The sequence below is a fragment of the Anas acuta genome, chromosome 6 (assembly GCF_963932015.1).
Source record: "Anas acuta chromosome 6, bAnaAcu1.1, whole genome shotgun sequence".
NCBI classification, from domain to species: domain Eukaryota; kingdom Metazoa; phylum Chordata; class Aves; order Anseriformes; family Anatidae; genus Anas; species Anas acuta.
Genome location: NC_088984.1, coordinates 27,794,151 through 27,815,839, shown reverse-complemented (window position 1 = coordinate 27,815,839; position 21,689 = coordinate 27,794,151). Strand labels below are relative to the sequence as shown.

At 42.1% G+C, this 21,689-nt stretch overlaps 2 protein-coding genes across 6 annotated transcripts in view; one reads left to right on the top strand and one right to left on the bottom strand.

Annotated features, from left to right (window-relative positions):
* Positions 1 to 21,689, bottom strand: part of ALS2 (alsin Rho guanine nucleotide exchange factor ALS2) — a 115,369-nt gene that overhangs the window by 27,228 nt on the left and 66,452 nt on the right. For 2 of the 5 annotated variants that reach the window (XM_068686008.1, XM_068686012.1), the window contains exons 1-5: positions 10,729 to 10,886; positions 7,047 to 7,136; positions 4,925 to 5,079; positions 2,402 to 3,321; positions 781 to 1,141 (exon numbers count right to left, since the gene is read on the bottom strand). In XM_068686008.1, the coding sequence (XP_068542109.1) occupies positions 781 to 1,141; positions 2,402 to 3,321; positions 4,925 to 5,079; positions 7,047 to 7,066 (1,456 nt within the window). In that variant the 5' untranslated portion in view covers positions 7,067 to 7,136; positions 10,729 to 10,886. The other 3 variants (XM_068686009.1, XM_068686011.1, XM_068686010.1) reach the window with 3 other exon arrangements.
* Positions 11,015 to 21,689, top strand: part of CDK15 (cyclin dependent kinase 15) — a 33,856-nt gene continuing 23,181 nt past the window's right edge. Inside the window, 7 exon segments of the mRNA XM_068686044.1 lie at positions 11,015 to 11,461; positions 11,578 to 11,708; positions 12,340 to 12,419; positions 16,682 to 16,776; positions 17,532 to 17,594; positions 19,720 to 19,843; positions 20,410 to 20,530. Of these exon segments, the coding sequence (XP_068542145.1) occupies positions 11,315 to 11,461; positions 11,578 to 11,708; positions 12,340 to 12,419; positions 16,682 to 16,776; positions 17,532 to 17,594; positions 19,720 to 19,843; positions 20,410 to 20,530 (761 nt within the window). The 5' untranslated portion in view covers positions 11,015 to 11,314.

Below are 21,689 nucleotides of genomic sequence, written 5' to 3'. Positions count from 1 at the left end.
ATGTTACACAGTAGGAGTATCAAGGCTTCTTTAAGAGGTCTTAAGATTGAGACCAGAGACTGATGTGCAGGAAGACAGCGTACTGATGCACATGGTGCATGCACTAAAAGTAGACAGATCCCAAGTAATTTTCTTTACTCGTTATTGAAGAATAACGAGCATATGAGAACTATGCAGTTACACTGAATAAACCAGAACTATATATAAAATAAGTATATTCTGAAATGATAAATATTTGCAGTGAACATCAGTATTCCAATTCCTAAAGTCTCTCCTCATATCCAAGACCAATATTGAACAAAGCCACGTAACCACACATTCCGAGCAATTAACACCACTAAAATTGGTGATGGAAGAAGGTCACCAGCTTTGAGGTCTGGCAAGAAAACTGGAATATTTCTAGTGCCCTGGCTCAAAACCAACTCCATGCTGCAGGACTTAAGAGGCCACAGATATATCATCTGCTATATGATCTCTACAGAAGATAGTTTGCTGTCACTTTGCTAGAAAATACCCAGACTACCAAAATTGGCCCACTTTACCTTACTTTAACAAAGAGTAACAATCCTAAGCCGACCAAGCTTTTCATTTTATTAACATGCAGCATTAGCTAGTCTTTACTTCTCCAGCCGTCTTAAAATAATAATTCATAAAAACCTCCACCTTTAAATTCAATAAATGCTTTTATTTTATCAGTTATAACCATCCACACTATTGTAACTTTTCAAGTCCTTTGTTTTTTGTGTGATTGTTCTTTTTTTTTTTTTTTTTTTTAAATACCTTGTGACAAGAGGCCAGGTAGGGAAAGTCTTCGACTCCCTCCTTCAGACTCTTCCTCTCTAATATCTACTAAACTGGAACTCTTCTTCCCCTGCATGGATTCCAGTCTGACCTGCTCTTCTCGACTGTCTTTCAGAGCTTCAGGCCCTGGGGAACCGCTGCCAGATTGTGATCCTGAATCATTTGAAGGTGTGCCATAGAAGTTCATTACTTTCTTCAGAGACAAGGCTCCAGCTTCATACGTAGCAGCTACTCTCACACCAACTGCTGATGCACACGAGGCCACCAAGCTGTTTAAGGCAGATGTGCTTGCACCTGGAGGCCCAGGGATACAAGCACTAACTTGTTCTTCTTGAGAAGGCTAAAACCAAAGAAAAAGGTAAAAATATAGCAGACAGCATGTAACAGTGGGACAATGACAGACACATTCATTAATCAAACTACTATTCCTGAAACCTTGTGAGGAACAAGGAGTTAAAGAACATGAAACTACTAGTTTCAGTCACTTTCTAAAGGCAGGAACAGTTGCATGATCCCAAAGAGCTCACAACTGCTAGAATGCATTTGTGCTAGCAAAAGAAAGGAAAACTGTGTCCAGATGGTGTTTATATGAAATTAATTTCTAGTATTTTGTTTTTAATACTTACTTTAGCATGCAATGGCAATAACAAAAAAGCAACTATTTATCAGCTGCTGAAATTTACTCCCTAGAACCATTGTGAAAAGTTTCTTGCTGTAATCATAAAATGCATTAAAGACATTGATACACACTCAGCATCTGAAGTAACAAGAAACTTACAGAATTGTGCATATTGGGCCACAGTGGCAAAGTTACCAAAGTTAACTTTACAACAAATCATCCAATACTTGTTTAAGTACTGTTAGACAGCACCACATAGTTTTGGATTACATTTTGATCTAATAACTTCTGTGTTATATTCCCCTCCCCCCCTTTTTTTTTTAATGGTGTATATCATAGTGTTTTGGGAGCTGGAAACAGCGTTTATTGAACCTTCACATCAAACACCTGCTGCTGCTCAATAAGAACTTTTAATTTACTGTTCTGCTACACCATTGAAACATTAACATTGAACTATTTTCTGCATCACACATAACAGTAATATATAAACATTTTTCACCCCTGTTTATACAGGTATGCCAGCCTTATATGATTACCATTAGAACCCTTTTGTTCAATACTTTAACACTGAGAAATCAAGTTTGTGAAGAACTCGTTCCATGTATAGAAAAGGAAGTTTTACCTTGAAGTCAAATTTGTCAAGTCTCACACAAATGGGAAACCCATACAACACAAAAGGGCTAGAGAAAAGAATGGGAAATAGGCTTACGTGGCTTTGGTACTGTGGACCATAAAGAAATGAGACTACAGTACTGTCACAGATGCTTACATTGAAGGTTTACAACTCAACAAAAAATCTCTTCCACTACAAATAAAAGAACCATTCTAGAAAAGAAACACTTTGAAACTATAGGAATATCACAGCTACATTAAACTAACAGAATATTTCATTTGTGAAAAGAGGAACATCAAGCATAACATGTAAATTTACATGCTACATGTAAATTGTAGCATGTTAAGAGCAAGTTACTAGCTACCAACCTTCTCTGATTCTGTGCAGGCATTCTTCCCCAGGGTCTCATTTAACGTGTGATCTGATAAACTGATCAAATATTCTTTCACTTCTTTTTTGTCGGTGAACAGAGTATTTCCAGGACTAGAAATTCCACTATCTTCCTGTCCATCGTTGCTGGAAAGCACACTTGCTCCGTCAGATTCTAAAGCAACAAGCCTGTGTTCTTCCACAAGTGGTTTCTGACAGTCTTCACTCTGGCTACTTGTTACACTTTTTCCTTCCAGGGTCTCCAAAGAAGGACAGAAGACGTGGTTTTCTGGTTGGTTATCAGCCAGTGCTACACCCAGTGGGCAACAGTGACTATCTGAAATGATTACGTGATCCTCCTTGTCTGTCATGGTAATAAGGAGTTGGCTGCAATGATTGCACCGCTCTGGAATAGGCTTCATTTCCTGCACAGGGAGGCATTGTACCAAAGCCAGGCTGTGGTAGGCTCCACAAGCAATCTGGAGCACAACACGTCCTGCCAGGTGTTCTACCTTCTGTGGCTTTGTCACTGGGAAAGTTGTTGTTATGAGACCTAGCTGGCAGCCGCTCCCCCAAGCCCATATCTCTCTGCTTAGTGATAGTGCCAGTGTGTGCTCTTCTCCACATGCCAGCTGCAAAATCCTTACTGACAGCAGAGGACTGGTTTCAGAATCAGAAATACTGATGGGTTGTGGTTCTGGCACATACAGTTGATTAGCAACTGCACACTGGCCAGCAGAATTGTTCCCCCACATGTACACCACGCCACCTTCTGTCACGGCTCCATTATGGAAGCTGCCAGCTGCCACTGTAATAACATGCTGCCCAAGCAAAGCTTTTTCTAAAATGGGACTCTTAGCACACAACTCCTCTGGTCCTGATCTCCAGGGTAGCTTTCCGAAACTGTAAACTTCTCCACCTATTAAAAAAAGGAAAAAAGAGCATGATTCTAATGAAGTTAAACCAACAGAAAAACTTGAAAAGAGTTTCTGATAAAAATCAGTTTTTAGCTTAATCCTTGATCAGCAAAATTATGGCTATTGATACAGGAAAACTGCTAGTAGCTCTCTGCTACTGCTGCTTCTAAGTTCTATACTAATGTTAACATCACCCTCTGCATACATGTTCACTGTTAAACCAAGTAATACTTCTCTGTTAAAAATTCTACTACATTCAAATGTATTTATTCTGTTTTAGGAAAGGACAAATTCACAGCAAATACACAGATGAACAAAGACAATGTGTCTTACCAATGCAAACTGCTCAGAGAAGACAGTATTGTTAATAGAAACTACAGAAGAAACATCTTAAGAGTACCTAATACACCGTTTCTTAATGGTCACATTCTTCATGGGCAGTAAAAGTCACCTTGGGAAAGCACAGCATACCACACAGCAGTATGCAACTTCAATTTATACTTCAGTCTTTCGAGTTTTCCCTGCTATGTACTTTATACAGACAGCCATTCTTGAAGACCATAACACAGAGAGCTTCTCTCTCCATACCAACACCCAGTATCACTGAATTGTACTGTCTGCTACCCTACAGTGAAACAGGATCAACCTATCAGGTGGAAAGGGGAGGGACGAGGTTGAGGCACACACTACTGTTTGGTGTTGTACTGTAGCTCCTCCAATATTTATTTTCACCTGAAAAGGTCACAGCAATGCCAATTCAAGAAAGGCAGAAATCTATTTTAAAGATGAACAGTTGTCTTCACAGCAAGAGAAAAATGGCAAATCATATCCACAAACAACATCACTCATAAGGCAACACGCAGGCAGTCCTTTTAATTACTAAAGAAACACGTTCCAAAGAAACACCGGAGATCTTTCTCAATTCTGGTAGGTAAGAGATGCTTATAGCAGGCTCACCGACAAACTGGTAACCAATACAATCTTTTTCTGAAGCCCAGTTACATTCAACAGTTTAAATTCTTTTTCCTTCAAAAAGTTCAGAAGGGAAAATAAAGAAGCAACTTCCAGTTAATTCATTACCACTGCAGACCAGTTGTTGATCAGTGCAATTAAGGGCCAAGCTACACAAACACTTAAATGGACTGTATTTAAACATGCTTTTTTTTTTTTCTTTTAGACCATTCACGAACTAGATTCACCCTAATGCATCTGCTAGATACATGTTTTTTTATCAGAAGCACACAGAAAAACAAGGCTCTTACATATCAATACAACTTCTTGCTGTACTGTCTTTTTGGAAGAAAAGATACCATTTTGAGTTAAGGCAGTTCAGACTACATTGCTATCTTTAAAAAGGAAATCCAGAGCTACTGTTAAAAGGGAAAAAAAAAAGTATGAAAGCAAACTGTGCAACTAAGCTTTATTCCAACACAGTTTTAAGAGCCTTGTAACTATGAAGGAAATACTGACAACGTTAAAAATCTAAGCATTCAAAAGTTGTGCATGAGACTTACAAATACAATCAAAGAAACAGTCTCAAAGACAGACTGGCAATAATTGAAGTTAGTTATTGCTGCAAATCTTTAAAATTAACATATTTATTACCTTCTGTTAGAAGCAAGCCATGATTTGTACCAAGGGATGCCTGTAGTACAGTCTTTCCACTGAGACCCAAAAGCCGTTCTGGAGTTACAGAGCAGGAACCAGCCTTCCAAACATAGACCAGGCCTCTCTCTTTGGCTCCTTCTGCCTCTTCTGAGCTACAAAAATATTGGAGGAAACAGAATCAGCTTGAAGTTTTCAGTGATAGTGCAAGATGTAGTTTGCTTTTTGCATACATAGGAAAGACTTCAAAGTTCAGGTATTAGCTTCAATTTCATGAAGTTAACAGATTTACAGTTTGGTAATCTTAGATGATTTTTGTTGTTAGGTTCAATAACATTTGTTTGAAGGCATTAGCTTTAGTTTTCACCTGCAGTTTACCAACCAGAAAAACAGCTGATCTTTCCACTAGTAACTTTAAACATACATTTCGCAATTAGTACAGCTGATTACATATTGTACTTGTTCACAGCAAGGGTATCAAATTAATACACAACTCTGCCACCGTGCATATGCTGGAGGAGATAGTTGCATCAGTTCTATTTACATGTAAGCAGCTCTGTTCCTGTCTAAATAGAGAGATTTATGTTAACTCTTACAATGTTAGAAGAAACATTTCTGGGTTATTAGCTTTCATTCATATTTTCTATTATTTAATTTTGTGAAATTATGAGGCAGGAAAAAAACAGCTTTGCTCTTTAAGTGAATTTCTCAGATTTAAATGAGCCAGTCATTCAAATCAATTGAACCAAAGGGGAGGGAGGAGAAAAAAAAAAAAAAAGAAAATCCTGAAACTCTATGAAAGTATCTGGCCTCCCAGGAGTGACTGCAGCTATCCGAAGGTGCTTTAACACTTGACAAGCTCTGGTCTGAATGCTCGGTAAACAACTTCTGTCATTCAGCAGAAAGAAATTCTCTGGTATTTGACAAGCATAGTTCTAATAATTTGCGGAGTCCCTTGGTATAAAGAAAAGTCATTTTAATTTAACTTGAAACTCTATACTGATGTTTAAAGAGTTTTCTTCAAATTCATTTCCAGTTTTATACAGAACAGATTCTTACACACCCTGCAGGGAAAAAATAGGATTACCTCTTTATTTGGCAGCAGTCATTTATTACCTACATAAATCAGCTTTTGCAGCTTTACATATAGCTGAAGTTAAATATAAAAGGTAGTGAAAGAGCTTTGATGGAATAGCTGTGTTTGCCTATAAGAAAGGGCACAAAACAACAAATGCATTCCATTACTGAAGCAAAGCCAGAAAAAGCTACTCTGACAGGTCTCATTGTGTATAACACAGAAGTAGCACATTCAAAGGCCATAAGGCACTACTCATGCAGACTATTGATTTTTTTCAATTAAGTTTTGCTCATTGCAGTGCATAGGCTGAATACCTTCACATAACCTGGTGCTGAAATATTTAAAATGATAATAACTAGCAAAAGATGGAATTCTTGTTCTTTTTTTTTTCCTTGTGTGGAAAAAGAAGGTGACAGTCAAGAACTCATCTAAGATTCAGTGAAGTAATGTAATCCAAATAACATAGTATAAAGCTTTCATCAACATACTGTGCATTAAATTTAGCTTACAGCCTGATACTTTGGCTTTTATCCATTTAAAAACTCTTCAGAGACCAGTGTACACCAATTATGCACATTTATATACCAAGCCTTATTACAAGATACCCATTTGCCATCCCAAACCACCGAACCCATCACGTCTCTTAACATAAAAAAAAAAACCAGGAGCAAAAGAGTAGTCTATTGCATGACTATTAATCCGAAAGCAAAATTCACACATACAGACAACAGGTATGATTTTACTATTCACCACAGAACGTTACTTTTATGTTTCCAGCCATGACTATTCATCTACACGTTTCAATAATCAATTGATAAAACAAGTTGTTGTTCTAGTAAGTTGAGTGTTCCAGAAACACTGAAAGTCAAGCTAAACTAATCTTCTCTCCTTCAGCTTAAGTTGCAACTTATAAGTTATACTTATAAGTATATATCTTATACTCTTTATAAAGAGTATGTTGACACCACTTAATAGTTTTACAGGGTGATCATTAGCTGGCACACTGCTGGGAGCCTCTGTGGCTTCACCTAGCTGCTCACTCACCTTCTTTCCTGTGAGTCCATCTGTCAGTGGCAGCACTCCATTACCACCAAATCATTCCTCTTTCAAAAGGAACAATACAATCTCCACAAACTGTAAAACAAACAAACCAGCTATTTAACTGCAAATACAGTTAACCTTAAAAAACAAAAACACAACCCCACAAAACAAGAAGAAAAGCACTAGATCCCATGTGTAAAACCCACATGTAAAATCGCGATGCACTTCCACAACACAAGAATGGTTCAGTTCACTCACAGAGTTGGCAGACAGAAGCTAAACAGCCAGACTTGTCCTACCTACTCATCTCACAATAGGTCTATTGTAAGAACAGACTGAACAAAACCTAGTTCAGAGGCAGAAATTAACATCTCTAATTTTCAGGACACCCTCAAGAAGCAAAGCAGAATAAATTATCTAATTTCAGCTTAAGAACTCTATGCTCAAGTTAAATTTATAAATGGCAAATACATTTGTATGAGCAAATGGTTAAGAACTTAATTCATAGCCTTCATCCTGAATCAGATCACATACTGTATATAATATAGTACAGTTCTATTAAAGCCTATGCAGAAATCCACTTGAAGAATTCAAAACATTTCTTCAGAGTATCAATAAAGATAATACCACAGAAACCAGCATGAAAAAAACAAGCAGCTACTCTATTTATGCTTTTACTCTTTCAGATTTTGAATTTTGAAAGTTCACCCTCACACCTTTCCATCTTCATGAAGAATTTATCATCTTGTAAGAAAAGTTACACTACAGATGAATTACTAGATGAAGTGTTAAAACTTTTAATAATATTGACATATATATGTGATGATATTTACTGAAATGAAGTAAGTTTCAGACAAATTCTTTAGACCATGTTGCTGTCTGATATCTACTGTAACAAAAATAGAAAACAAATGATTTAACACAATGGCCTTTTACAGCAACACATCTCCAAGAAAATATCCAGAATGCCTGAACCCCTTACAGAGAAGAAACACATGTAAAGTACATTCTGTCTTGATTGCAAGAGACACTATATGCAAAGCTGTAATCTGTATACAGACAAGTGTATAGACACAAATTACAACACTTTCACTCAACTACTCTGAATAAAAAAGTACCAAACAGACCTTTACAGACAAACGGCCACATCTCAAAGCAAAAGTTTTCAGTTTCCAAATACCGAAAGAGTGATTTGGGCTTCAGAATTGGCAAAGAATATATTTCAAAATAAAAGATTCCATGGAAATAATTATAATAAATCAAACTAATACAATAAAATAATATTATGCTAAATCATAGTGTTTTGTTGTTGTTTGTTTGTTTGTTTTAAGAGCAAAGTGCGTAAGTCAGGCACTTTCTAGGAACAGAGTCCCATTTATCACCAGAAAGACCACTTTCCAGGTATTTCTTCCCCTTCTTCCTCAAAGAAAAGGAAACAATTTTTAGAGCATTAACAAAGGAAGTCTTAGAAAGATAAACTGTTACGCAACACTTGAGTAAGAGAGGTGTCGATGAAGCACCAAAAGAGACAGAAACATTTCTAGAACTTGTGGTTTTGTGATGTGTTCCTGCGTGCAGTAGGTCCATGTGATTTATATATACAGAGTATATATATTTAAAGCCAATTCAAAAACACAGAGCTCCACAATTCATTTTATTGAAGATGCTGGCAATTCTCTGGGAGCAACTGTAGCTTCATATATAAGTACCCATCAATAAATCTGATGAAGAGATGGGAGCTTTGATAAGGTTGGAGTATCAACATATCTGAGTATGAAATAAGTCTTAAAATCCTTGGCTTCAATAATTGAGTGATTTTTTTAAGGGCTTAAAGATGTTCTTTCCTTCTTGCGAGTGTGCACTGCACAAAACTTATTATATTACTTCTCAAAACTTCCAATTACAACAAAACAGAATTAAGACAGGCAACTGATTAGCTGTTTTGCAAGACCTTACTTCAAGGCCCCATTTGTGAAATGATTACAAGATTTGCAATGCAGGTGGACTGGAAGGGAAGAAAGCAGTATGATAGTGGCGATATGTTTTGTTTTCTTCATAAACAGCTCACAGTTAAGGTTGCATTACTAAGCATTTATGCATAACAGAGAAAACAACAGTTAAACGGTGTACTTTCCATTAACGATGCATTTCTAAGACATTTAAAAGTCATTATCAAGTTCAGCCTACGTTTTCATTCACTCCTAGTACATTAGAATATTATTGCCATTTCTCAGCTAACACAAAATAAGTCATTTTGTCACAGCTACAAACTAAGTCACTTTCTCCCAACTGAAACATTCAGTTTTCTTAGCTGACTTTCACCTAATAACACTTTTATATAAACTATATTGCAGCTTTACAAATACATTATTTCTTTTCCACTAAAATTATCTAAGCTTTTAAGTAACACCGTTTAACGTTCACATAAAAACAATCAGCTACTATACATTATTCTCTTGGTAGGAAAGATTGGTATGATACCTGCACTGCTCTGCCTACCCACTTACTTTCCACATTTTAATTTCAACACCACAAGAACGAAACTGCAAAGAGTTCCAAATAGAGCCAAATTATGAAACAGATTTGTGTTACAAACAGATGGTCACTACCGTGACGCTGATGTCATACTTTCCACTCGCAGAGCAGATTGCTAATTCAAATTCTCCAGAAATCAAACACTATCACATTATAACTACTGCTATGGCAGGGAACGGCCTGGCGTAAACATTACTCTGATTACTATGGGACCGTGTCCTTCACTGGACATTGACTGCTCAGGAGCAAGCACCATAGATATAAACGGAATCTCGTATTCAAGGCTGAACAGAAACAACACGTACGCCCCTTGCTTTCCAAAATATAGTCATCACGTGCCCAATTACCCACTACAGTTAATAGATAACTACAAATACTTTTACAACTTCCTGACACGTTTACTTCCTAAAAAACGTGTGTCCAAATACCTAAGTTCATTGCACCATACACAGCAGTAACTTACACTGACAGGACGGCCAAGTTTATTGTACAAAATTATCTGCACAGCTTCTGAACGCTGCTACCCCCAAGCTTCCTAGTTCACAGCTAAGTTGTCAATATTGGTCTTGCCTGTATGTCTGCAGCCATTTCCGAGTGCTAACTGTGGTTTCTACATGACACGTTACCAACTCAGGAAGCCCTTCAGTTTTGGTCGCCACCAACTAGGTACAATCGCTATTTTTAACACTGTGCGATTAAAATCTGCTCAGAGCAAAGCCAACCCAACTTACTGTTACAGGACAGCAATCGCCCCTTCAGATGAGGGCTCAGAGCTTTTTTAACGCCAGTTCCAGTGCGCGAGTGATGGCCTTAAAACGTTATCAGTAAAAAGTGAGGAAAAAAGAGCAACACAGAAAGCTCTTCGCACCAGCTTAAAATACCTCTGTTGGGAGACACCTGCTCCACCACCTCACTGATAATTTAAGCCCCACCGAGCAGGCGGGAGGCTCACAGGTTATGAAGCAGCCCCCTTCCCTGCTCTCCGCCCTGCAGCTGCACCTTCCTCGCCCCGCACCTGCCCGGCCGCCTCCCCGGGGCGCTGCGGGGCCGGCCCGTGCTGTTTTCACCCAGTCACCGCGCAGGAACGGCCGCGGCCGCCTCCTCCCCGCGCCGCGCGGGGCCCTGCCAGCAGCCCGCCCGCCCCCCGCACCTGTTCCCGCCGCCGGGCCGGGCCGCCCCGCGCTGAGGGACGAGGCCGCGGGCGGGTAACGGCGGCGCGGAGCCGCTGCAGGGCGAGCAGCGCGCGACGCTTTGCTCCTTCCCGCCCCGGCGGGCGCCACGCGCAGCCGCCGCCACCTCTCCCGCCTCACTCACCCGGCGCCGCGCTCGCTCCGCCCCGCCCCGCCGCCCGGCAGCTGACGGGCGTGGGCGGTGCCTGAGGGGAGGGGCGGGGCGGGGCGGGGGCGGGCCGCGCCGACGGGTCCCCGGCGGGGACAGAAGCGGCCGCGGGGCGGCCCCGGGAGCTGCGAGGCGCGGCCCCTCAGCGCGAAGCGTTGGGGCTTGCTGCTGAGGAGACAGCACCGAGCCTGGCAGCTTCGGGTTGTGGAGCTGCTGGAAGAGAGTAACAAATTAAAAAAAATAAAAACAAATAGCCAGAGATACAGAGATACACCAGTGATGGGGAGGGAGATGGAAATGAAGTGCTCAAAGCCAGGGCAGTCAAGGAGAAAGGAAAGAACCACATCAATAAACAGTCCGCTAGAGAGAGGGTTTGCCTTCTTTTCCTGTGCCAGCTGATGGATATAACCACAGCAACCCTTCCTGTGCCCTCACTGCAGCCGCAGCATTTCCACACTCTCCAGAGTCGAATATGCAGGATGTGGAGGGCCGGGGGTTGTGCTGGTCCTTTCCAAGAGGAGGATGTTGTGGACAGGTTCAAATGGGTGAGCGTGCGACATCCCCAAAGAAAGACAGGAAGTATTTCATCCTATCATTATTCCAACCGTGAATAGGCAATTAATTGCTGAATGACATGTCAGTAGCTTCTTGTTCTGCGCAGCAATCTGAAATACGTGCCACTTTCTTCGTGAAGCAGAGACAAGGCATTACGTTTGGAGCTGCCACATCCTATGTCCATCTGGAGGAGCTGTGTGAAGGATCCAGCACAACTGTTTGCAAGGGGATCAGCAGGTGAGCAAGGGCCACCAGTGGCACTATTCCATTCCCCCTGCTTACCAGTTATGGGAATTGTAAGAATGAGCTCGAAGCTGAGCAATTCAGAGTACTTGTAGGAAAATACAGGCAAATCAAATGTCTGGCTTTGCCTTTCACCACGATATTTGCAAAGCCCCATCCAACTTTTTTCAGGGAATTCATCCACTTGAGCAGTGGAGGCTCCACCAGGGCACTTTGCTGCACGGCCATGTGCCAGGGGACTGTTTGCCTGCACCTGAGACAGCGCGAAGGTTTTCCTTGGAATGAGGGATTCCTGCATGATGGAAAAAATGGGGCAAGGGCAAGTTGCCATTACATGGGAGCAGAGAAGCTGAGACAGGGCAGAGTGGGAACACTGACCAAAGCCACACTCCAGCAATAGCTGGTCAGCAGAATGGTGCTGCTCCAGCCAGGTGGGCTGGTCCCATTCTGCTGCTGAAGAAGACAAGAGAAGGGGGTTGCAATGCTTTTCTAAGCTTGGCCTCGGGGGGAAGTGAGCCCTAAAAATTTTGCTCGGGTGAATGTGGAGTACCCTGGGAGGTCGTTAATACTTTCATCATGCCAAACACTGAGGTGCTTTGTGTGACCTTTCACTCTGACCTGACAGGATCAATGGCCAGTTGGTGGCACTCAAAGTTATCAGGCTGCAAGCAGAGGAGGGAGTGCCCTTTACGGCCATTCAGGAAGGTAAGAAATCAAGATCCTTGTCAAACACACCAAGGGCAAGCAAGACCCTTTATGGCTGTGTAGGACAGAGAAGCCTCCCCTCCTTGTCCATATTTCAGGCAATAAAAATAAATATAGAAATGACACCAATGCTGACATTTGTCAAATGTGCTCTCCAGAGTTGTCCCTGGGTGCTGCAGCACTGACGGTGCTGGGGACAGGCTACACCTTTATTAATACACTGCCCTGAGCAGGGCTGGACTCACCCGCCTTCTGTTCTGTCACACACTTCGCCTCCCTGGCATTAACCTTGCCACGTGCTGTGCTCACCCTGTGTGCTTGTATAGATGTAACTGCACTCAAGTCACACTTCTTCACTGCAGTGAGTTCCTGAACAGTTCCAGTGCTCAAAGGCTGGTGAATCTGGATGCAAGAAATCCCTGGAGGGACTGGAGGAAGTCATTATCATGCACTGCATAACCCCCACCCCAGACTACATGATTGAAAAAAGAGGAATGGGCATTGTCCCATTAGCCACAGGGGCAGCAGACGGTTTTTCCTATGCTTGCCCCGGCCCCTACCTCAGCCCTTCTGCCAGAGTTGCCTACTGACAGAAATGTTCATTGCGTATCAACAAGGAGTCCATAGGCCACTCAGCCGAGTAAATCATTTCTAAAAATCCCTTTTTGCTGTGTCAGTGTTCAATATTGAAACAGGCTCAGATTCATTCTGCTCAGCTCTGAACACCTAACTGCAACACATGCACAGTGTTGTTAGTGTGGAGAGGCAGGGATGCGCAGACTGTGGGCATGCCCTGCAGAGATGTGAATTGTCCTCCTTTCAGTCAGCACAGAGCCACAGTTACTGTCCTCCCAACTTAGAGGCCTGATCTGTGAAGCCTGAAGTGAACTAGATTAAATCCAGATGCAGTTACACTGCTATTATCTTTACAACTGCAAAGCCAAGCAGGCACTTCCACAAGCTAGGTCCCCTAGGAACTAACAGCACAGCAGTTTTTGCATTGGGCAGCCATAGACCGGAAGTGTTTAAGGTCTCTGCTTGGTGTTAGCAAAACATAGCTGATACCTGGACATCACACATCCCAGCTTAAAGATAAACGCTTTCAGTAAAACCAAGGCTTATGAACACTTACTGTTTCAGCCTGGTGAGAAATGCTTTCTATCGGTTACCTTCAGAGAGCACTGGGCAAAGTGCAGCTTTCTCAATTTCTTTAAGAAATGTTTTGTTTTTTTTTTTAAAGTGCCTGATTTTGGTCAAATGTATTTATGTGTCCCTACAGACACAAGTTCACAAACTGCCTGCTTGATTAAGGCTTCTATTTTCATCTGTGCTACAATCCCAAGAGGACCATAATCCAGTTTCTTTCTTACACAGAAATATGCAACCTTTGAGCCACTCTGCTGTCTGGTATTAGTGAGAGCTTTAAATGCAGGAGGCCACGCAAGTTTAGTTCTCTACTTCTTACTGCAGTTCAAAAATAGGGTAGATTTTGTCACCGAGATGGAGTGTCAGAGGACAGATGTGCCAGCATTCAGAGCAGCCCTAGCACAGAGGGGCTCTGACACCAGTCAACTCCATGTGAAACTCAGAAAAAACAGATGTCAGTGGACCCTGTCCAGGTTTATACCAATGTAATCAAGATAAGAAAGTTTACAAAGTCCTTAGTCCAATTCTGAGTGAAAGCAGAGAGGTAGCTGAATGTCTCTTTACAGAATGGCTTGTGCTACAGTTTCCCATACACTCATTTCCTCTGGTGGTTTTGCTCTGAATTTACACTTGCAGCCCACCAGTGAAATAAGCCTTAAAAGCTTTATCTACACAGAAGTAACGATGCTCTAAAGATCAGCACCCCTTTAGCATGCTCTGCTGGACAGGCTGAGAACCTTAACTTCATTCATTATAGGAGAAAACAAGGGTGATCCCTTGAAGGGTCTACTTTAAATAGATCTTTTGTGTACTACTGAGCTTTGCAGCATCTGACACCTCAAATTTACAATGTAAGTCAGTAGTGCAAACAAAGCACAAGATTTATTCATGTGGAGCATTCTCTGCTACCCTGGAGGAATGGCGCGCCACTGACAAAGAGCCGCTTCACCCCAGGAAGCCCCACAGAGCCGAAATGCGTTTAAAGCTCAGTTCTAGCTGTAGCACCTGACACCCCAGCAGGGGGTTGTAGAAGCAACCAAGTGAGGAGAAGTTCCCAGGGGCCTGATTCAGGCACGGGGCTGAATTCTCCATTTTTCTGTGGATCCTCTGTACTGCTCCTCTGGAGCAACAGCTCAGTCTGGTCATAAGGGATTTTCAAGGTACCACAGAGGCAGGTTAGCAGTCCCTTTCCATGGCAGATAGGCTCTGGGATACAGCCAGAGTATCTTTATTGTGTTCATATGCAATTAGATGCCATGGAAATATGCAGAGGTGCATATTTAGGATTCATACTGCAGTGCCCCGAAGAAATATTAGCGGTAGCTGAATGGACTAGTGGAAGTACCAGCAGCGGTTTAGCTGCAGCAGCACAGAGCTGTGTGCAAGAGCGAATTTACATTCTGTGCTGTTTCCAGTGCTCGTGCTGAATCAGGAATCCCATACTGCTCAGCAATTTCCGAACTGATATATACACTTAGGCCACAGTTGGTTAATACAGTAAACCTGGCCATAAGGCTTTTAGAACCAGATGAAATCATTATGGTCACAAGATGCAAAGTGCTAATCCAGTGTAAATTTGCTTTGCCAGCATGAAACCCTTCAAATATTGTTTGCAGAGTGCTTGAAAAACAAAAAGCAGCTTTCATTCAGGACAAAAAGGCATTTGCCCTCCCACTGCCAACCCCAAATCTGTATTGTGCACTTTGGCTAATTCAGCAGAAATGAGGTTGCCGGCCCATGCCTTATGTGGAAAAATGAGTACCACTGTGTGGTCTGACAGTACCTCAAACTGGTTTTAATCAGCAAGGAAGGGTGAGCCTGGAGCAGCTCTCAGGCTTTGCTGATAGATGGTTAGGCCAATAGGCAAAACCTGGCAAAGCTGTGTAAATACCAACAAGTTACTGGTCAGTCAGTGACTTCGTCTCTGTTCTTTGAGTTTGAAACTGGAGAAATGTGTACTTGCACACTGCCGGCAGTGTGCACTTGCAGCCCAGAAAGCCAACTGTATCCTGGGCTGCATCAAAAGCAGTGTGGCCAGCAGGTCTAGGGAGGGGATTCTCCCCCTCTGCTCTGCTCTTCTAAGTCCCCACCTGGAGCCATGCGTTCAGCTCTGGGGCCCCCAGCACAAGAAGGACACAGACCTATTACAGCAGGTCCAGAAGAGGGCCACAAAGATGATCAGAAGGCTGGAGCACCTCTCCCATGAAGACAGGCTGAGAGAGCTGGGGATGTTCAGCCCTAATAGAAGAAAAGGCTCTGAGCGGCCTTCAAATAAAGGGGGCCTACAGGAAAGCTGGGGAGGGACTCTTTGTCAGGGGGTGTAGTGACAGGACAAAGGGTAATGGCTTTAAAGTAAAAGAGGGTAAATTTAGATTAGATATTAGGAAGAAACTCTTTACTATGAGGGTGGTGAGGCACTGGAACAGGTTTCCCAGAGGTGTTGTGGATGCCCCATCCCTGGAGGTGTTCGAGGCCAGGCTGGATGGGGCTTTGGGCAGCCTGGGCTGGTGGGCAGTGTCCGTGCCCATGGCAGGGGGTTGGAATTTGATGATCTTTAAGGTCCCTTCCAACCCAAACCAGTTTATGATTCTATGAAAGTGACTGATATGTTTTCTCAAAGCACAGACCTAAATTCAGCCTAGTATCTACAGGGATTTCTTTGGGCAGATTTCTGCACAAAAAGCTAGAAGCTGGTAGAAACCCACCTTTCCCCAGACTAAGGTCCTTGCTAAGGACGCAGGTCAGAAGATGGATGGCAGAAGGAAGGCGAAGCTCAGTGGTGGTGGCCCTGGGCTGCTGCATTCTGGCACTTGGATTTCTCAGCCCCTGCCTCTCAGCATTTGCCTTGAAGAAATGGTTTCTCCTCAGCTGAGAAGGTGACAGCTGAGGACAGCTATTTCTGAGAGTCAAGATCACACTTCTGAGGGTGGGATGTGTTCCTGCCAAGCCCAGAGCACTAATTTTTGCTTCTCTAAGAAGCTCTTCCAGAACCAGTATCTGCCACCTCACAGAAGTTTGGAATATTTACCCTAAGTTTTTATTTTCTGCTCCATGTACTGTCTCCTTCCACTACCAGCAGCAGTGGTGACGCCGATCTTCCTTTTGTGTTTCCCCAGCTTCTCTTCTCAAGCATTTGAAACATGCCAACACTGTACTGCTTCATGACATTTTCCAGGCCAAGGAGACACTAACATTCGTTCTTGAGTACATGGTGAGTTTCTCTTTTCTAGCTTCCTGTGAAGCTAGTAATGGGAAGTACAGGGAAGAGACCAGTGGCTGCACCATGAACTTGCTGCATTGTGAGACAGCTACAAAGCAACAAATTGCAATCGTTTAATGCAATGACTGATTTTCCTTCTTAATTTCTTACTTTCCAGCCATGTAACTTCATTCTTTTCTTTCTGTGTATGCAACAACTGTATGCAAAGATGAATCCACATCTTGTCTCTACTAGGGTCACAGAAACAATTTACCTCCATTTACAAAGCAAAGACAGGGAATAATGATACTAGCTCATATCCCATCAGCATCAAATTTGGCACTGACCCCATGTGGCTCACCAGGACCAAGCTGCACGATTCTCTCATGGGCAAGATGCCAATAAACGAGCATGATCCTTGCTACTTTTGTTGGTTTTGCTAATAGCTATCAACCAAATTATAAGGAAAAGACAGGGGATATGCCTTCTTCTTACTGCAGCTTTATGATTAATTCTGGCACAAGTATGAACTCTGTTTACTATCAGCTTCAGGTCATAAACTGCTACAGTGAGATAACAGGTCAGCCAGCTCCCTGGCATGACCCAGCACTTAGGCACATCCTTGTGTACTGCATCAGATCAGATCTTCACCAAAGTGATACATATCCTTGGAGCGGTTGTGTATTTTTTCCACTTACAGAAGAGGAGCTTTTGGTAAAAGTATGTTACGCTTACAGCTCTGCCTCAATTTATCTGTTTTTATTTAGCACACAGATCTGGCACAGTACATGGCCCAGCATCCTGGAGGACTTCATCCTTGGAATGTTATGGTGAGTTCCTTAAAAGATGAGTAACCCTTAAAGCATAAGGACGTATGCTATTTTCCACTATACATGATCACTGTAAATTGCTGCAGTGCTTAAAACATTTTTAAGCTCTTACTAATATCTATTTGATCCATACATGACAAACACTTTGGAGAGAAGTTGCCTTTGATAAAGAGGTAACAGACTACCTCTCAGTCTCTAAAGACTTTTTTCAGTTAGTCTCTCGTCCCTGAATTTGCAAGAGCACATTCAGCTTTTGTGGACAATTACATCTTGTGACAAGCAGATTTGTCTCTACAAAATTTTGTATCCTCTTATCATTAGAATACATTATTAATCTCCCTAATTAAAAGCTCTTAAATCTCAATCTCTCTTCATATGAAACTATCTTTCTATTTACAGTCATTTAAATCTCTTTTGTTTCTGCTACAGCTTTTTGGGATAGGTTGACTAGAACTGAGCATGGCTGAAGACATACCATTACTTGGTAGACTGATGTTATAATAGTCTCTGACTCTCCTTTGTACACATCTTCACATTTAATTAACTTTCAGGATTTTTGCTGCATACTGACTTACAGTTTCAATGCAGATGTCCTCAGTGAATGCCTGGGTCCTTTTTCTGAGTAGCTTCAGTTAATTTATCTTACAGCTGTCAACAATAACTTTGTACCTTATCAAACTGCCTATTCATCTGGCTTTGTCAGATCTCTCTGAAGTTTTTCACTGTCACTTCTTATCTTGGCTAATCTAAATACTTCTGTCATCTTCAAATGTTGCCACCTTGTTCACATCTTTTTGCAGATAGTTGTTAAGCAACACCAATTCTAATGAAGTTTCTCGGGGCCCCAGATTTTAAACATCCTTAAAGCTCAGATATGTCTAAGATGCAGCGTCGTAGTTTTGGCACGTATCTCAAGGACTCTGCTACCAGGCAGGCTTGTAAAGCACATGGAGTGCATGGCTGTAACATGTACTCACTGGCACTTGTGTGAGTAAACACTAGCCAGCTGCACTGCTTTCCTGTCTCAAACCCTCACTGTCAGCAGCAATCAAACAGAAAAAACGATTTACCATTCCTTTGGGGGGGGGGTCATCTAGATTGCTTCATTTTTGCTTGGCCGATGTTAGCTTTTTATTCTCTGATTCCTATCAAATATGATGCAAGTATGCAGAATATTACAGGGACACTTTTCTGGTACAAAAATGACCTATGGGTGTCACTGTTTTTCCTCCTCTTCAAGTTAAGTTTCTGGTGAAAAATATCTTTTCTCTGGTAAAGTCTATTTACTTCTGCTGTCTTTTGTTTTCTAACCACTATGCAATTTCATACTTTGTTTCTGCCCAACTTATTCTACTGAAGGCTTATTTATGGTGTCATAATGGTAGGAGCTAGACATTTTTTTCTTGCTTTCTTTTTTGCTTGTTTTTCTGCTTTCCTGCCTGCTTCATTCATTCATCAGATCCTATCTGCTCTATGTGTTAGAATCATAGAACCATAGAACAGTTTGGGTTGGAAGGGATCTTAAAGGTCATCTAATTCCAACCCCCCTTCCATGGGCAGGGACATGTTCAAATCAGATCCTTGTGTTTTCTCCCAGCTTGAGGATAACAGGTCACATTTGTCAAACGAGTCAGTTCACTGGTCCAAGCTCACAGTGGGGAGAGGCAGTGCTGGTGTGAGCAGTGGCCCCAGAACTCCCTCTGCTGGTGTTAATCGGCTCAACTGGGCAAAACTTCCAACTCCTTAACCCTTCATTCTACTTAGCTTTACATCTTTATCAACACTGAAGTCAGAATATCTTCTGTTCTGAAAGCTGGGTCTGTGTTTCAGCAAGCTGTGTTTCCTCCTGCAGTCAACAATCCTACATTTCCAAAAGATGCACTTAGGAAATGTGCTGTCCTCATGAACTGTCCTCATAGACAAATATTCCATCCCAAAAGCCTGAGGGCAGTCGTATCCCACCACTGTTTTCTACTTCTCAGCCAACACTACCCATTTGGGGCATTTTTACTGTTTTCTCAATTGTTTTGTCTCTGCCTTGTTCTAGGGCTTCTCCTGAAGTTCATAATTAATGTATCACAGCACTCACACAAAATCATTTCATTTTTTTGTTGGCTTTTTCTAGCTGTTCATGTTCCAGCTTTTGCGAGGCCTGGCATACATCCACCAACAACACATTCTTCACCGTGATCTGAAACCCCAGAACTTGCTCATCAGCTGCCTCGGTGAGCTCAAATTAGCTGACTTTGGTGAGTCACAGTTTGGATACTGCTAATATATCTGCTCAGACTGAAGCTTTAGCGTGCATATAGATTTGTATCCACAGCCAATTAAGGCACAGAAGCATAACCTCTTACTGAACTTCAAGAAAGTATTTCTGTGGTCAGTCCAGCCTTTCTTGCCTTTGCACCGATGGGTTCAGGAAGTAGCCTCATGTAAGTCAGAGCAATTACTGCCACATAAAACTGGTTCAAGAGAACTGAGAATCAACCCCTCTCTCTTAAGAAAATAATGTGACATGTTAAGTCCACAACAGTGTGCTGAACAAAAAGGTTTTCTTGGCATCGCTTTGGGATGGCTGCTTCAGGCACAAGTGGTAAAGCCCTGCAAAACAGTGTAATGCTTGATCTGACGTGCCCCAGAGGTTTATTTGAGACGCTTTTTTCTTTATTGTTTGTAAGTTGCGTTGGGGTTGCCTGTGTTTAATGGACCAATAGAAAAATAATGTTCTGTTTCCAATTATTATTATCATTTATGTGTTGTACAGGTGGAAAGACTGTACTGTCACAGCACTCAATATTTTTTATTTTGGCAGGCCTTGCTTGTGCCAAGTTCATCCCCAGTCAGACATACTCCTCTGAAGTGGTGACACTCCGGTACCATCCTCCTGAAGTTTTGCTTGGAGCTACAGATTACTCTTCTGATCTAGATATCTGGTACTGACCAATGCCAAAGCATCTGGGGTCTCCTGGGAAAAATCATCTTTTTCTGAATTAAATGAAATCAACCGAATTAGAGTAGATACGGTTGTAAGCAGAGGAATTAACACTTGCTAGCAGAAAATGTATGAGCAGTGGGGAGTTTTGTACTGTGGGATTCACAGGTGTTTTTGGGAATGATGTTGCTACATATCAGCTGTGAAGTGATATGTATCTCATCTGATAATATTTATGAGGTGTGTACATCTCATTTGGTGACATTTATGGAGCACTTTCAGGTCTTGCAACATAGCATGTTTCCTTAAAGCACTTATTGTTTTGGATATATGTGGTTGGCTGACTCAGTAGTAGCTCTCTACAGCTATGGCTTTGTGAAGAAATGATGGATGCAATCCCAACTACACCAATGATGACTTTGGCCTTAGTTAAATTGTTAAAGGCTTTTGTTAAAGATGGCATTAAAGGGATTCTGAATAGGTCTGGAGATAGAAAGGTGTCTGAGATTATAATTACTTCCATGGTACTTTTTCTTCTCTAAGAACATCTCAGGTGCACTCTGCATTTCATGCAGAAGAAGGCCTGTTTTCAGTTAAAACTTCTTGTCTTATGAACTCTATCACAAAATCTTAAAATGTCTGGGAATCGTAGGATGCAATCTGCACAATGGCACAGCTGAACGGGGGGGGCGGGGGGGGGCACTGACAGCAGGTAAAAAGCAGGACATGCTGAGGGTTTCACAGAGCTCTCACCACTCTTTTTGGGCTGGTGTGGATGTGCAGCTGGGTCATAGGGTTCACCTGCTTTCTGGCTCACTTCTTCACCAATCTGAGCCCACTCCCAGCAATACAGTCCTGACTTACTCATGGACAGCATGAATTTCATGAGGGCAGAGCAGAGCATCCGTATTCCCAGCAATTTTACATCTGTAGATAGCTCTGCTGTTTTACGCTTTCTTCAGACCAGTTAATTCTCTGCCTGTGCCTTGCACACCAGGACTTTTATTAACTGCTATGCAGAGTCAAAGGCTGTGAAAGGGTGGGAATGCAGCAGGCTTAAGTATGTCTAAGAAGAGGGTTTGGTAAGTTTACAAACAGCAAAGCTCCAGGTCTTCCAACAAGTATTTCCTGCCAGAGATCTGTGACTTATCGGACACTGT